This window comes from Haliotis rufescens, unplaced genomic scaffold, assembly GCF_023055435.1.
Source record: "Haliotis rufescens isolate VD_foot unplaced genomic scaffold, xgHalRufe1.0.p SCAF_15, whole genome shotgun sequence".
Classification (NCBI taxonomy): Eukaryota; Metazoa; Mollusca; class Gastropoda; order Lepetellida; family Haliotidae; genus Haliotis; species Haliotis rufescens.
This window is the reverse complement of record NW_025963835.1, coordinates 34,444,275-34,461,766: the sequence shown is the minus strand read 5'-3', so window position 1 is coordinate 34,461,766 and position 17,492 is coordinate 34,444,275. Positions and strand designations below refer to the sequence as shown.

The 17,492-nt window shown below is 40.1% G+C and overlaps 2 protein-coding genes across 6 annotated transcripts in view; one reads left to right on the top strand and one right to left on the bottom strand.

Moving 5' to 3' along the window:
- The window catches only part of LOC124151873 (solute carrier family 13 member 2-like), an 81,199-nt gene that overhangs the window by 39,089 nt on the left and 24,618 nt on the right, over positions 1–17,492 (top strand). For 2 of the 5 annotated variants that reach the window (XM_048396497.1, XM_048396494.1), the window contains exons 1-2: positions 5,001–5,127; positions 8,991–9,114. The gene's annotated coding sequence lies outside the window, so the exon portion shown is untranslated. Of the gene's footprint in view, positions 1–5,000; positions 5,128–8,990; positions 9,115–15,634; positions 15,777–17,492 lie in introns of those variants that run through there. The other 3 variants (XM_048396496.1, XM_048396498.1, XM_048396495.1) reach the window with 3 other exon arrangements.
- Positions 9,823–10,323, bottom strand: LOC125379969 (tetra-peptide repeat homeobox protein 1-like). The gene has a single exon (XM_048395894.1). It carries the CDS (start codon positions 10,321–10,323, stop codon positions 9,823–9,825), a length of 501 nt encoding a protein of 166 aa, XP_048251851.1.

Genomic DNA, 17,492 nt, shown 5'->3' with positions numbered 1-17,492 from the left:
TCCACTTCGTGATAAAGGGAACAGGCAGGGGATTAGCTGCCCACTGGACCATTAACTTTGTTGTTTTAGACTGTACTGATTTTGGCATATACTAACAGTTACTTTGGGAGGATACTCTTGTATTGGAAGGAGATAACCAAATATACGTTGTTCTTTGTTGTTTAACGCCGTACTCAGCAATATTCCAGCTATATGATGGCGGTCTGTAAATAATCGAGTCTGGACAAGACAATTGACATCATGAGCATCGTTCTACGCAATTGGGATACGATGAGTTGACTGAGTGCGGAGTTAAGAAACAAACAAACATTGATGAAACCACAGAACAATCACTTTACATTTCCCTCGTCGTTTCCCGTGACCTTCAATAAACAATGAAAAGATAAAATCAAAGTTAAATCTCCTAAGTCGTTCGCTGAACGCGTGTGGTAGATCCCTGTACCGCCTTTGTGGTCAAAGCGTCCACCAGCATTTCCTTGTTGACCATGACGACACGTGACCTCGACCGGTTCAGGTGACCTCGACAGGTGCACTGATGAAATGGCTTCCTCGTTTTCTTTCACTGTCAACTAAACTAAACAGTGACCTCAGCTGACCTCTAGAATACCTGCTCCGGGATCAGAGCCCTTCGGGCATGTAGGATACACAAACCCTGTCTACCTGGGAAAGGCGACAGCTTAGAAGAAGAAGAAGAAGAATAATATTTTATTAAAGTGTCACCCGCTGTACATATAAAATGACAAGGCAAGAATGTAAAAATTCAGCGGCCGGCCAAAATGGCCTACGAGACACTAAAAGACTCATAAAAACACTATTTTATATATGTACACACCACATTTAATAGCAATTATGAAAATAACATTCATAATATTATCCCCCATACAAACATCCTATATACACACAACCACATCCATTCCCACATCCAGACCTTCACTCACAGCAGCTTACGCAAACCACGCAGACACACCCGCACATTCAGACACACCCAAACCCTCATTGACATCACTTCAATCACATCCGAACCCTCGCTCGAACCCTCACCGTCACAAATCACTCTCACACACACCCTATTTCTTAAACACACCCTCACCTGTATCCGTTCCCGCATCCACACCAACTCCCTCGACAGCTTAGATATACACCTTGAAAAATATTAAGCCCAGTAATTTATATTTTAATTCAAACTAATCAAAAAGAACATTACGACCATCCGATTCTTTCAAGTTGCCATAGTGAGGGCAGATCAACTACAGTACAATGAAAGTTAATCGGGTGTTTATTCACTTCTTTTAAGTAGTTATACATCCAGTTATACAAATGGTGTTATATCAAGTGTTTCTGCAGGTTGGTTTTCTTTGTATACCCTGTGTGTGCCACCCGTGAAGATCCGGGGTAGAATAGGTCTTCGGCAACCCATGCTTGCCATAAAAGGCGCCTAACGGGATCGGGTGGTCAGACTCGCTGACTTGGTTGATGCATGTCATCGTATCCCAATTGCGTAGATCGATGCTCATGATATCAAACACTGGATTGTCTTGTCCAGACTCGATTATTTACAGACCGCCGTCATACAGCTGGAAAATTGCTGAGTATGGCGTTAAACCACAGACAGACAAGAAATGTATGAGCACGTTCCGAGGTTGGACGATTCCATTTAGCTGAGGGGGGACAAAGTGTTGATTCAGGATTTTGCACTATTGCGTGAAGAGGATTGTGTTCGTAGCTCACGTGATGTAAGCTCCTTGTGTTCGAACACGTGTTCGATTCCCAACATGGGTTCCTCATGTTCGTCTTCATGTCTCCCGTATTGCCAGGATAATATTCAAGCGGTGTAAAACTAACTCACGAAGAGCACACAGACCATATCATGTTGAGAATAGAAGCCGATAGCCGCTATTTATACATCACGTTGAAATTAGATCATGTAGTCTATTGCCCCCACCGAGAACTAGGATGTAGGCCCTGACAGGCTGGGATGACTGTATCTGTCCAGCGTGGGGGGGAGAGTGTTCATCACGGGAGAGAGTGTTCATCACGGGGGAGAGTGTTCATCACGGGAGAGAGTGTTCATCACGGGGGAGAGTGTTCATCACGGGGGAGAGTGTTCATCACGGGAGAGAGTGTTCATCACCACGCCATGGGGGACAACCAAACCAGCCATGCACTGCTAGACGACTAAATACTTCCTTGTGATTAAGAATTACCAGTTACTCTTAAAGGCTCTATCTAAGCCATTGTTTAAAAACATGTGTTGAAAAATTGCTGTATTGTTTTGTTGGGGACAGTGGACATCGGGGGTGAACCTCACACTATTTCTCATGTAGGTATCAGATCGAATGTTTCCTCGACTTGGACGCCATATCTGTCAGCATGTATTTGTACCCCCGGGGATTCTTACCCAGCATGGGGGGCACGGGTGGCCCAGTCGTCTAAGGCGCCGCGATTCGCTGTGCAGAGTTGCGTCCCTTGGGCACGCCAGACACCTATGATTGTGGGTTCGAGTCCCGGTTCGCCCCGATTAGGTTTCTAGGTTTGTCAGCACCATACCCGTGCTCGTGGGTTTCACCGAAGTGGTAAACGTCTGAGACTTGCATCACTTCGAGCTTTCCTCCCACATTAAGCTGACACGCTGTGATGTAACTGGAATAGTGTTAAAAGCGGCGTTATACCCAACTCACTCACTCACGCACTGACAGAACATAATGACAGAACACCAATAACAACATACGGATGCCAGAACAGTAATGCCAAAACACTAATGCCAGAACACTGATGACGGAACACTAATGCCAGAACACTGATGACGGAACACTAATGACAGAACACTAATGACATAACACTAATGACATAACACTAATGAAAGAACACTAATGACAGAACACTGATGACGGAACACTAATGCCAGAACACTAATGACATAACACTGATGACAGAACACTAATGACATAACACTAATGACATAACACTAATGAAAGAACACTAATGACAGAACACTGATGACGGAACACTAATGACAGAACACTAATGACAGAACACTAATGACAGAACACTAATGACAGAACACTAATGACATAACACTAATGACATAACACTAATGACATAACACTGATGACAGAACACTAATACCAAAATACTTATAATAAAATACTAATGACAGGACACTAATGACAGAGTACTAAGAAAAAAAAATACTAATAACAAAATAATAATGACGGGACACTAATGACAGAACACTAATAACAAAATACTAATGACAGAACACTAATGACAGAACAGTATTGACAGAACACTAATGACAAAACACTAATGACAGAACACTAATGACAGAACAGTATTGACAGAACACTAATGACAAAATACTAATGACAGAACACTAATGACAGAACAGTATTGACAGAACACTAATGACAAAATACTAATGACAGAACACTAATGACAGAACACTAATGACAGAACAGTATTGACAGAACACTAATGACAAAATACTAATGACAGAACACTAATGACAGAACAGTATTGACAGAACAGTATTGACAAAACACTAATGACAGAACACTAATGACAGAACAGTATTGACAGAACAGTATTGACAAAACACTAATGACAGAACACTAATGACAGAACAGTATTGACAGAACAGTATTGACAAAACACTAATGACAGAACAGTATTGACAGAACAGTATTGACAGAACACTAATGACAAAACACTAATGACAGAACAGTATTGACAGAACAGTATTGACAGAACACTAATGACAGAACACTAATAACAAAATACTAATGACAGAACACTAATGACAGAACAGTATTGACAGAACACTAATGACAAAACACTAATGACAGAACACTAATGACAGAACAGTATTGACAGAACACTAATGACAAAATACTAATGACAGAACACTAATGACAGAACAGTATTGACAGAACACTAATGACAAAATACTAATGACAGAACACTAATGACAGAACACTAATGACAGAACAGTATTGACAGAACACTAATGACAAAATACTAATGACAGAACACTAATGACAGAACAGTATTGACAGAACAGTATTGACAAAACACTAATGACAGAACACTAATGACAGAACAGTATTGACAGAACAGTATTGACAAAACACTAATGACAGAACACTAATGACAGAACAGTATTGACAGAACAGTATTGACAAAACACTAATGACAGAACAGTATTGACAGAACAGTATTGACAGAACACTAATGACAAAACACTAATGACAGAACAGTATTGACAGAACAGTATTGACAGAACACTAATGACAAAACACTAATGACAGAACAGTATTGACAGAACAGTATTGACAGAACACTAATGACAAAACACTAATGACAGAACAGTATTGACAGAACAGTATTGACAGAACACTAATGACAAAACACTAATGACAGAACAGTATTGACAGAACAGTATTGACAGAACACTAATGACAAAACACTAATGACAGAACAGTATTGACAGAACAGTATTGACAGAACACTAATGACAAAACACTAATGACAGAACACTAATGACAGAACACTAATGACAGAACACTAATGACAAATGAGGATCGGGGAGCTACATTGTGGCCTGGCTGACTGTGTGTGGTGTATCTGGACGTCAGGGTCAGTCCACAATCTGCCACTGGCCTCCCAAACCCAGACTTGATGCAGCAGAACTGACACAACTGCGGAATAAAACAACATTCTCTCACTCAAATCCGTTTTTGTGCACTGACTTTTCAAAATGGAGACGAACATTGAAGGTATATCTTTGATCCCGACATCAAAGAGGTTTGAAAATGTAAAGATATATATCTTTTTAAAGAAAGCTCATTACGTGATTACAGATATAATTCTGTCTCGGAAGTCCGGCTTACTGACGTGTTGGTCGTTTGTCTGCATGGTGTTTGACAACACCTCGCCGTGAGTTGGGCAGGTACCTGCAACACGGGCATCTTATGTACTTTGTGTCACTCACTTCGGATCTTTCTGTGTACTGTGTATCACAACACACGTCTGATCGTGAGTACACACACACACACCGTTAATGTGAATCAGATTACACGTCCTGTGATCGAACGCTTCACTGTTGGAGCATCTACTGTTGCTTTAAAGGTAAGGCGGAATCAAATGGAGCTTTTACATTGTATTTTCTTGCTTACTTACTTAGTTTTCGCTTTCCGACATACATTGTATGCGTATTTCGCACAGGGGCTCGCCAGGCCATTTAGTGATGGCCGAGAAGGGTGTGTCCGAAAGGTAAGGCAACCTGGAGGGACTTTATTGTTGCTAAATTAATTTTGGCGGAAATGTTGAATTTTGAAATATGCCAGGTGAATAAGGTGGGGGAACTGTTTGTGAGGTTCTGTGTTTTTTTAGATTTATGTTTTATTGGTAGTTTGTTTGTTGTGGGTTTTCTTTCTACTTAGCCACATGCATGCATGTGTGTGTTTGTGTGCGTGGGTGCGAGCGTGACTGCTTGTACTAGTTCGGATTAATGCGAGTCACATGTGGAAGCCCACCGAGATACCATGCCACAGTTTGACATGAATACCCCACTCAGACCATGTATACTGACTCCGAGCCGACCAGTCCAACATGAATACCCCACTCAGACCCAGTATACTGACTCCGAGCCGACCAGTCCAACATGAATACCCCACTCAGACCCAGCATACTGTCTTCGAGCCGACCAGTCCAACATGAATACCCCACTCAGACCCAGTATACTGTCTCCGAGCCGACCAGTCCAACATGAATACCCCACTCAGACCCAGCATACTGTCTCCGAGCCGACCAGTCCAACATGAGTACCCCACTCAGACCCAGTATACTGACTCCGAGCCGACCAGTTCCTCTTTTAGCCCCTTAAGGCCGAACGCCAGACATGGAAGGAAACTTATCGGGTGAAAGAATAGAGGTGAAAGGGTCGACCCACCCCCACCCACACTATTCTGCGCCCTGTCAAAAGTATACAACATCAGAACATATATTTTCCAGGTTATATCTAATTCACTTGGGTTCATTCCCTCAATACATGTCACTATCAAGATATATAACACGAGGTACAAACAACACATTTTACGCATAACTTTATAAATCTTATAATTGTTATTTTTCATTTAAAGTAAATATTCACAAACTTATCTCAGAAACATTAAAATAACTTCAAAACATTAAAACATTTCGCACCGTCGGCGTCAACATCTCACTCCTTACATGAAGCCTGTTCCCACTATAGCTGCTATAATACTTAACGTTATTGGCTCAGTGAAAACCCCTAAAGCCAGACTTCATTATTCCGGACACCACATCATCCGGATACCTCATTATTCCAACCACCTCATCGTCCAGAAACCTCATCATCTAGACCACTCATCATCTTGACATATCATCATCCTCACACCTCATCATTGCTCTCTGGGTACAATGTGTAAAGCCCATCTCTGGTGTCCCCCGACGTGATATTGCTGGAATATGGCTAAAAGCGGCGTAAAACCATACTCACTCATTATTTCTTCACCTCATCATCCGAACTTCATTTTTCTGGACACCTCATCATCCGGACACTTCAATGTCTGGGCACCTTGCAGTTGCAGTTGTTTATTCACAAAAAGTGTTAGGCCGTAGGCCTATTACACAGAAGTATTTACAGAGAGAGGGAGAAAAAAGAATTACCACTAGTTTACATATACATCCATATCCATACACATTCATACACATGCATATACACAAATAAATATTTAGACTGTATGTAATGAACGAAGTCGAAAAGCTTTGTAAACGTAGACTGCTAGATTTCGTATGATTTTAGAGTTAGTGGATGACATAAGAGCATTAAATTTATTTTTAGATGGGGTTGTAAAATATTTAGGAGGAATGTATTCAGCTCTTAAATTATTATAAGCATTGCATACAAGCACAAAATGATATTCGTCCTCAATAAAATTCTGGTTACACATCAAACACAGTCTCTGTTCTCTTATTTCCTTAATATATCGACCGGTCTCAATTCTCAGCCGATGGGAGGAGCATCTCAACTGAGCAAGAGCAGCTCTGAATTTTGAAACATTTACTACCTTGATATAGCTGTCTAAGCCAAATGAAATTTTGTAAAGAGAGTAACTCTGGGATTGAGTGCTAGATGAAACAGCTGCATGCCAATCTTGCTCAGACGAGGCTTTTAAACGGTTTACAAATTCCAAGATAAAGCTTCTACTATTATTACTAAATTGCATCTCCCATATGTAGCCAAAACCAAACGAACAGAGAATGTGTTTACCTTATGATCCGGAACATTACAGTTGGAAAGTTTATACTCAAGAGGTCGCCGCTATATCCAGGATTAATTCATTTGAAAGTGTGTTAATCCGGACAATGACACAACGAACAATATTGTTACACACACTTGCCACCATTCAACCACACAACAAAGTATTAGTCCTAGTCAATGATTCAAAATACACTGTGAAGATGGAAAGTGATTATGTTTACTAAATATATTTTAAAAAGAAATACATAGCAACATTGCAAAAGTGCCAGTGAGGCCATGCGGGTTATAATTGTTCTTCAGCAACCCACGCTTGTCTCCCCAGTGAAGATGCGGGTTATAATTGGTCTTCAGCAACCCATGCTTGTCTCCCCCGTGAAGATGCGGGTTATTATTGGTCTTCAGCAACCATCGCTTGTCTCCCCCGTGAAGATGCGGTTTAGAATTGGTCTTCAGCACCTAATGCCTGTCTCCCCCACAAAGATGCGGGTTATAATTGGTCTTCAGCAACCCACGCTTGTCTCCCCAGTGAAGATGCGGGTTATAATTGGTCTTCAGCAACCCATGCTTGTCTCCCCCGTGAAGATGCGGGTTATTATTGGTCTTCAGCAACCCACGCTTGTCTCCCCTGTGAAGATGCGGTTTAGAATTGGTCTTCAGCACCTAATGCCTGTCTCCCCCACAAAGATGCGGGTTATAATTGGTCTTCAGCAACCCACGCTTGTCTCCCCAGTGAAGATGCGGGTTATAATTGGTCTTCAGCAACCCATGCTTGTCTCCCCAGTGAAGATGCGGGTTATTATTGGTCTTCAGCAACCCACGCTTGTCTCCCCTGTGAAGATGCGGTTTAGAATTGGTCTTCAGCACCTAATGCCTGTCTCCCCCACAAAGATGCGGGTTATAATTGGTCTTCAGCAACCCACGCTTGTCTCCCCAGTGAAGATGCGGGTTATAATTGGTCTTCAGCAACCCACGCTTGTCTCCCCCATAAAGATGCGGGTTATAATTGGTCTTCAGCAACCAATGCTTGTCTCCCCCATAAAGATGCGGGTTATAATTGGTCTTCAGCAACCCACGCTTGTCTCCCCCGTGAAGATGCGGGTTAGAATTGGTCTTCAGAAACCCATGCTTGTCTCCCCGAGAAGTTGCTGGTTATAATTGATCCCACGCTTGTCGTAAGAAGCGACAACCGGGATCGGGTGGTCAGGCTCGCTGACTTGGTTGATGTATGTCATCGTATCCCATTTGCGTAGGTTTGCTCATGATGTCAATCACTGGATTGTCTGGTCCAGACTTCATTATTAACCGACCGCCTCCACACAGCTGGAATATTGCTGAGGGCGGCGTTAAACAACAAACAAACAAAACAATGAAACACCTGTCCGTCATAACACTGTAGTATGTCTCCATAAGATCAACTCCACAACTATCGTTAAAAAGAATACATGTCACAGAAAGAAGGTCTCCGTTAACCTCAAATATGCCCCTACAGGGGCGGACCCGGAAGCGCGTTGAGAATCACGTCATTGTAATCACCACAGTGTGATGTGCCGTCCCAGCGGGTGTGAAAGTCGTGTACACAATGTATTAACACTTAGTCTTTGTTTGTTGTGTACTAGGAGATACTTTGTCCAGAAACAATACAGTATGTCATACAAACTCTGGTGTACACACTGATTTAAGTGTAGTTGTGGCATTTATGTTTTAGTGTCATATAAGTAGCGTGGACACGGTGAAGTCAAAGGACGGACCTCGCAGGTAAACGAGACGGTCAGAGGACGGACCTAGCAGTTATACGACACAGGCTGTGTTCCCCTCATCCAGCAGTAACGGTAAGCCAATCAATCTTTTATTAAAGTCTCACTTGTGTACAGCGAAATATAAATGAGAGACCAAAATTGATACGATGTAAAATAAACAAATACAAAGAGCACAGGACACATTATCTATATAAAAGTTCGTTTAGGTGAAATAGACAGACAGGTTCTAACTGCTTAATAAATAGGATCTGGTATTTTCATAAAACACATAAACTTCACAATAACTAAAGATGACATTTAATTCACAGGCGTCTAAACTCCTTCCGATGTCATAATGTAAACAGACCCGTGAAGATCCGGGATAGAATAGATCATCAGCAACCCATGCTTGCCGTAAAAGGCGACTTTGCCTGTCGTTAGAGGCGACTAACGGGATCGGGTGGTCAGACTCGCTGACTTGGTTGATGCATGTCATCGTATCCCAATTGCGTGGATCGATGCTCATGATATCAATCACTGGATTGTCTTGTCCCTACTCGATTATATACAGACCGCCGTCGTATAGCTTGAATATTGCTGAGTGCGGCGTTAAACAACAAACAAACAACATCATGTGAACAGGTTAGCATTCTGTGTAGTTGATCTTCAATCTCATCTGTATAATAAGGACATTTTCTATTTCCCAGGCGTGTATTTGCATAGTGGACGGTTTCAACCATTTGTAGGTCTAGGCCACTTCTCTGGGATAATTTATCAATGGATGACCTATATGTTAGGTCTTTACTTGTGTGGGTCATCGCACTTCTCTGGCATGTCCCCTGTCATGTCCCCTGACATGTTCCCTGTCATGTCCCCTGACATGTCACCTGGCATGTCCCCTGACATGTCCCCTGGCATGTCCCCTGACATGTCTCCTGACATGTCCCCTGACATGTCCCCTGTCATGTCCCCTGACATGTCCCCTGACATGTCCCCTGGCATGTCCCCTGACATGTCTCCTGACATGTCCCCTGTCATGTCCCCTGTCATGCCCCCTGTCATGTCCCCTGTCATGTCCCCTGACATGTCCCCTGGCATGTCCCCTGACATGTCCCCTGGCATGTCCCCTGACATGTCCCCTGACATGTCTCCTGTCATGTCCCCTGACATGTCCCCTGTCATGTCCCCTGTCATGTCCCCTGTCATGTCCCCTGTCATGTCCCCTGACATGTCCCCTGGCATGTCTCCTGACATGTCCCCTGTCATGTCCCCTGTCATGTCCCCTGACATGTCTCCTGGCATGTCCCCAAGTAGATAATATTTTGGATGTTCTCAGGCTGAGAGTGAGCGCCCAGCACACAGCACCGCCGACGTGGTTCAGCTTGGAGTAGCTCTTCAGGCGGAATGACGGGCAATTCCAGCGGCAAGTTAATTAACAATATGCCGTCAACGTGTCGTGCATGCATCTCCCAACATGGTGGACACACCAGATATTGATCGATTATCCGAAATTATTTTTACAGACATTTGTCATCATCACACCGTCATATCATTTCATCAGTTTTCTTATTTCCTGTTGACTTAATCCCCAATGGTAAACACTTTCTTTAAACATGAGACAATTTCATTTGTTTAGACCATAAACATGTTCAGAAAGAACACACCCAAAAGTGTATGCCTTTAGGATTTAAACACATTCCTAAACATTTTAGAGAACTCATATTTACAGAGAAGTAAAAGCGGAACAATTTGTAAAAGACCATCATCCAGACAGATACTGATAGTTTGTTTCACGGCTATTTAACCCATGAAGAAAGTCTGCCTTTGGCTTCACATACATCTATCCTTCGCTCATTCACTGTGTCTTCACCGCCCAAAGGACAACATCATAGTGCTGACCCGTGACGTCACTTCCGGTGGTATATTGTTTACTACCTGGCTGACATTTGTTCCTGGAGTGTGCGGGTGGAGAGGTAACTGAGGATGGTTGTTACCAAGTGCTTTTCAAACTGACTTTATTTTGACACAAGTTTACGAAATATACAGTCAATTTCACGTGCCCCACGAGCTGCAACATCCGAGAAGCACACAGCGTTCACACGAATGCTCCCAGTTTTCACAAACTCCAAGTGCGGACATTCCTGATCATAGTTCTCCAGAACAATGGTATCCCTCTGAATCAGCCATGTAAGTATGCAGGACAGTGTTATACCTACAGGCACGTTGATAGCTGGATCATTGTTGTCGGTTAGTGTCTGACTGCCATTGCATCCCTCAGAAATGACATTTCGATAAACTCTCGAGTATATTTCACACATAAATGAGACTGATTCCTGCCTGTAAAGTGTGTAAATACATGCAGCCTCACTATGTCAAATTAACATTACATTGCAGCTTCCATTTTTCTTTAATATTTAACATGATTCACACATCCAGTTACGCCTCCGTGGTCTAGTGGTTGAAGGATTCCAACTACACAAGAAACAAAGGCAAAAAAGGAATGAATATTTTGAACACAAAAAGCAATATATGGAGAATAACAATAAGAACTCAAAGAATTTCTGGTCTGTGATTAAAAGTTTGAATTGTAAGAATTATGTTCAAAATAATATTAAGATTGCTGACTGTTTTGCACATTTTAGTGATTTGTTTGCTGGTGAGCAAACATCAACTGTGCCGGACGATTTTCCGGGTTTTTTACAAGATGCCTTTACCAATGATGATGTCACTGTAGATATTGAAGAGGATATTCTAAATATGCCTATAACAAAAGACGAAATATTAAACAGCATCCATCCTTTAAAATGTAACAAATCTCCAGGGAAAGATGCCACCATATCTGAATTATTTATACATTCGGCCGTATGTTCCATACCTAGGATTGTTATTTAATGTAATGTTTGAAGGGGGATACTTCCCGGAAACATGGTCTATTGGTATTTTAATTCCGCTTCATAAAGCAGGCGCTTCTAATGATGTCAACAACTACAGAGGGATAACTATCTTGTGTATCTTCAGTAAAATATTTACTTTTATTATTAACAAGAGACTTGTGTCTTGGGCTGATACCATGGATAACATTTCTGAATCGCGGGCTGGATGTGGGGAAGGATATACAACAGTTGATAATGTCTTTATATTGCAATCTCTGATACAGCGCTATATCAGCGGGGAAGTTTTATGGATTATTTGTTGACTTTTCTAAAACATTTGATTCTATATACAGGTGTAAACTATGGAGATTATTTACTGCACGTGGACTTAGTTCCAAAATGTTGAAGCTACTATGTAGTATTTAGGAAAACGTTAAAACATGTGTAGGAGACAAGGGTTTAATCTCTGATATGTTTGAATGCAACTTTGGCGTCCGCCAAGGATGTATATTGTGTCCGCTTTTATATTCCTTTTTCATAAATGAATTAGTATCGTAAATCCATAACAATTGTACAAACGGCATTCAGTTACAACCAGATGTCGTTCAACTCTTTCTTTTATTATTTGCAGATGATATTATCTTGTTCTCAAGCACAACTGGTGACTTGCAAAAGTATATTGATGTCTTAGAAAATGACTTTGATAAATGGAAACTCTCTGTTAATAGTGTCAAAACTAAAATTATTGTATTTATAAACGTTTGCAAACTTGCCAAAAATGAAAACTGGTCCTTTAAAGGTGAAAGTTTGAATGTGACTACAAACTATAAATATTTGGGCGTTTATTTCAGTAACAGTCTAAATTGGTCTACTCATGTAAGAGAAGCATCAGTTCAGGCCAAAAAAGGTTTTATTTGGTACACTAAAGAATATACATATTGTTGGTTATATAAGTTACAAGTCATTCTTCAAGATCTTTGGTATTATTTACCCAAATTTACTTTACGGTGCTGAAATATGGGAATTAAAACAATTTAATGATATCGAAAAGGTTCACTTTTTTTGCATGTAAATAAATTCTTGGTGTAAAACCCAATACATCTAGCGCAATGATTTATGGAGAACGTGGTAGATTTGCTCTATTCATATAGTCACAACTGAAAGTCATAAAGTACTGGCTGAATCTCTTTGAAATGAATTCATCGAGATACCCTAAGAAATGTTGCAATATGATTATGTTATACGATACGAATGGAAAGATTAATTGGGTAACTGCTATTCAATAGTGGTTTGGGAAATGTTTGGTATGATCAGTTTGTACACTCTGAAAGTGTATTTCCCAATTCTTTTCTACAGAGACTAAAAGATGTTTATCTGCAGTCGTGGTTATTTGTGTTGACATTATCGAATACCTTTTTTTATGAGAGAATTATGAAAACTCATATATACACTGAACAGTATCTGTTAAATATGTAAATATAAAGAAATACCGCAATTCATGGGCAAGAGTTCGTTGTGCATCCCATGATTTATGCATCGAGAGTGGGAGATACACAAAAACTCCAAGGTCAGAAGGATTATGTAAAATGTATAATAGCCAAGATATAGAGGATGAATATCACTTTGTACTTGTATGTCCATTGTACTCCACTGTGAGAAAAAAACATATATTCCTGTATATTACTTTACTGATCCAAATATTGTGACATTCCGAAAATTGTTAAACAGTCTAGATAAATTAATAATACAAAACTTAGCCATGTATATATTCCACGCACTGTTATATGGAACTAAATTTGTAAATAATAGTTCAAATTGTGTGCAACACCTGGCACATGTACTATAGGCCTGGGGCCACTTAAGTATTTGAATAAATATGCAGTTTCTAAAAAAGCATCTGTGAACACAGTATGCCACATCACACGGCGGTCTGTGTTCATGAATAACCCTACATGCAACACACTTGTACATGATTTCAGCAAACAACAGAAAGGTATATACCCCGTCGTCATGGCAACAGACATTTTTAGTAGTATTTTTTAAAGGGTACTTTGTTTGAACTTACGGGTGCAGGCAACTTGGCAGAACAGCCGTTCAATCAAGTCAGCCCTGTTCGAGGATTTTCAATTAACAGCACCGCTTATTGCACATGTAATTTTAAACCCATTTATAAAAAAACCCACAAGGTTAGTCTTACATTCGTCACCATAGAAAATGAATAAAGTTTTCTCTACCCCCGTGCGTAATGAAAGACTTAATGAAAATTAGACAGAGTCTCCCGGAACGCTCATCACTTTCGGCGGGTGATACCATTTCTGTGTCATTTGACCGAAACTTGTATAATCCTTATCGTCATGATTATGAGAGACAACCACTCGTAAGCCACTTAACTTTACTGCAACATTTAGTCTACTTAATTTGTCAAATTCATTGTACATGAAAGGGACAAAAACCTTCCACATTCATGAGAAATATCTACCGAAATACGGAGTCGATTCCGACTATGTCATGAGCGGGGTCTCCTCACTGTGCAGGCACCTATTGTTCAGGACTCCTGGTGAAGCCAGGCATGCTTAACCCTTTGACCAGAGTAGGCGGCAGGGGTCGTCTCAAGACACGGTCATAGAGGGGAAAGTCGTTGATATGTTTAGTAGAGCATTTACGTACGGCACATACAATTCACATAATACAATACAATATAACAAGAAATTCTCATCTCAGCCATCGAAACACTACACAATTCAAACAACAAAATTTATACATGGGTATTCATAACTTAAGAGTGCAAATACGCCGTGATATAACTGGAATACTGTTAAAAGCGGCGTTAAACCCAACTCACTCACTCACTCACTCACTCACTCACCCATCCACCCACCCACCCACCCACCCACCCACCCACTCACTCACTCACTCACTCACTCACTCACTCACTCACTCACTCACTCACTCAGAGTCCGAAGCTGGAAATCTAATATCTGCATAGTGGACAGTTGCCTGCAGGCCAGTTTTGAGCAGCCTTTTCTGGCGTCCCATAATTATGACTTCTACAATGAAGACACCAATATCGTTTTACATTTGGGTAAGCGCTTATGGATCCGATGCGCTGTTAGTTCGATTTCGATTTGTTTTTCCTTTCATTGAAATTAATATTGGCGCAATGATTGGTTTGTTGAAATAGTATTTTCCGTGTGTCTAGTGTACATGTAACATGCTTTGTACACGATAACTGATATCTAATTATGATGGTATATATTTTATCAAATACTGACTATAAATCTCCTCAGAAAATGGAATATATTATCATAACAGGACAGGGCTCGTTTTCAAACATTCTGCAATGGATATGAGATCTAATTAATTCTAAATATATACATTATTGATGTCTAATTATGATTGTATATATTTTATCAAATACTGACTATAAATCTCCTCAGAAAATGGAATATATTATCATAACAGGACAGGGCTCGTTTTTCAAACATTCTGCAATGGATATGAGATCTAATTAATTCTAAATATATAAATTATTGATGTCGAGTGTACTCTCGATTTTACCATGAATTTGGAAATTACTCGATTCTGACTGGTCAATCAGAGGCTATTAAATCACATTAAATGCCTTCTGATTGAAACAGCTGGTTTGACGGCCGCATCACCGCGGAAGCTATATTCATAGAATAGTACTTTTTCAGTCATTGTCGGTAGGCATATTTAAATAATTATATCTACAATTGCAGGTTACAAAATACACAGATGCGGTGACTACAATATACAAAGGATGTGTGGCAATACATTCCGTGCAGAAAACACGATAGAAAACTACAAAGATAATGCTGCTCGCTCGATTCCAGATTCAATTTAGCGGGGTTAAATCAACAGGTAACCTAGCTCTACATTGAAAACACAGTATGTTTATCTCTTTATTATCGTATGATAATATCGCAAGTCTGCAGCTTTTATCTGATATGTTATCTGTTGTATCAGCTATGAGCGTACGCTTTGTCTTCCACGTTCAATGATGTTACAATCTGCAATAGTATTTGTGTGGGCTAACAGGCGATGGTCATTTCCCGCGGCTGTGAACCTGTCGCCCGGACAGGTGTGAGTACGCGTGGTTTGACCACACGTCAAACAGCTATGGAATACTGTAAGGGACATTCTCGCGAGAATGCGAGATCGTGAGGATGTCCCTTACAGTATTCCATAAACAGCTGATCTAATGTGGTCATGTGATGGAAACACGTGGTTTTCAGTTTCTAAATAGTAATAGCATCTTTTACAGAACTGATCTGAACTACAACGTGGATCTAGTACATCACAAGTGTGAACATTTCCACAGTCACCGACAAGTAAATGGCGCAGTATCCTAATTTTGCTCTGTTGACATGTGTTTTTCATTTCTGGTGTGATATTTCTAACAATAATGGGGATACAATTGAGTAAGGGAGTGGAATGTTTTACAGTGAGTGAGTATGCTGTTACGTCGCCTTTAGCAATATTCCAGCAATATCACGGCGGGGTACACCAGAAATGAGCTTCACACATTGTACCCATGACGGGAATCGAACCCGGGTCTTCGGCGTGACGAGCGAACGCTTTAAACACGATGTGAAAGCTGTCAAATAGATCCAAGATTATACCAATTTCAACTTAATTTCTTGAAATTTCAAGATACTAAGTTGAAATTTCAAGATACTTAGTTGAAATATCAAGTTATGATTTCAAACTTTCAACTAATTATCTTGAAATTTCGAAATCATAATTTTGAAATTTCAATTAGTATTTATCTTGAAATTTCAATTTAGTATGTATCTTGAAGTTTCAATTTAGTTTCTTGAAATTTCAAAATCATTATCTTGAAATTTCAGCATTGCATCTTAAAATTTCAACTTAAATTTCTTAAAATTCTAGATACTAAGTTGAAATTTTAAGATACTGAGTTGAAATTTCAAGATACTAAGTTGAAATCTCAAATTATAATTTTAAACTTTCAACTCACGATCATTCCCTTGGAATTTCAAAATCATAATTTTGAAATTTCAACTTGTATGTATCTTGAAATTTCAACTTAATTTCTTGAAATTAGAAGATACTAAGTTGAAATTTCAAGACACTAAGTTGAAATCTGAAATCTCATAATTTTAGAATTTCAACTCATTATCTTGAAATTTCAAAACCATAATCTTCAAAAATTTCAACTTAAAATAAGTATGTATTTTCTGTAAGTTATAGTAATTACGCAAAATTTATAGATCCCAATCACTGGTTTGTCTGGTCCAGACTCCATTATTTACAGACCGTCATCATACAGCTGGAATATTGCAGGGTGCGGCGTAAAACAACAATCAAACCAACTTCACAATGCTAGAAGCTATTGAAGATCTAGATTTCAAACAAAGGTGCTTGCTAGGCTACCCTTGCCACATGCGTGTGTCTCAACATTACAGTTAATGTGAAAAATAGCAAACCTCGACTACTGGCATGGTCATCCTTGGCTGGGGATGCATATGTCTTTGATTTTCTGAATTTCCATACTGTTGGAGAGACAATCAGCTCGTTAGATTTATACAATTTGGTTACGTCGTGTGTAGAACT

Coding starts and splice junctions, on each gene's coding strand:
- LOC125379969 (XM_048395894.1), bottom strand. CDS start 10,323: ATGCCAGGAGACATGTCAGGGGACATGACAGGGGACATGACAGGGGAC.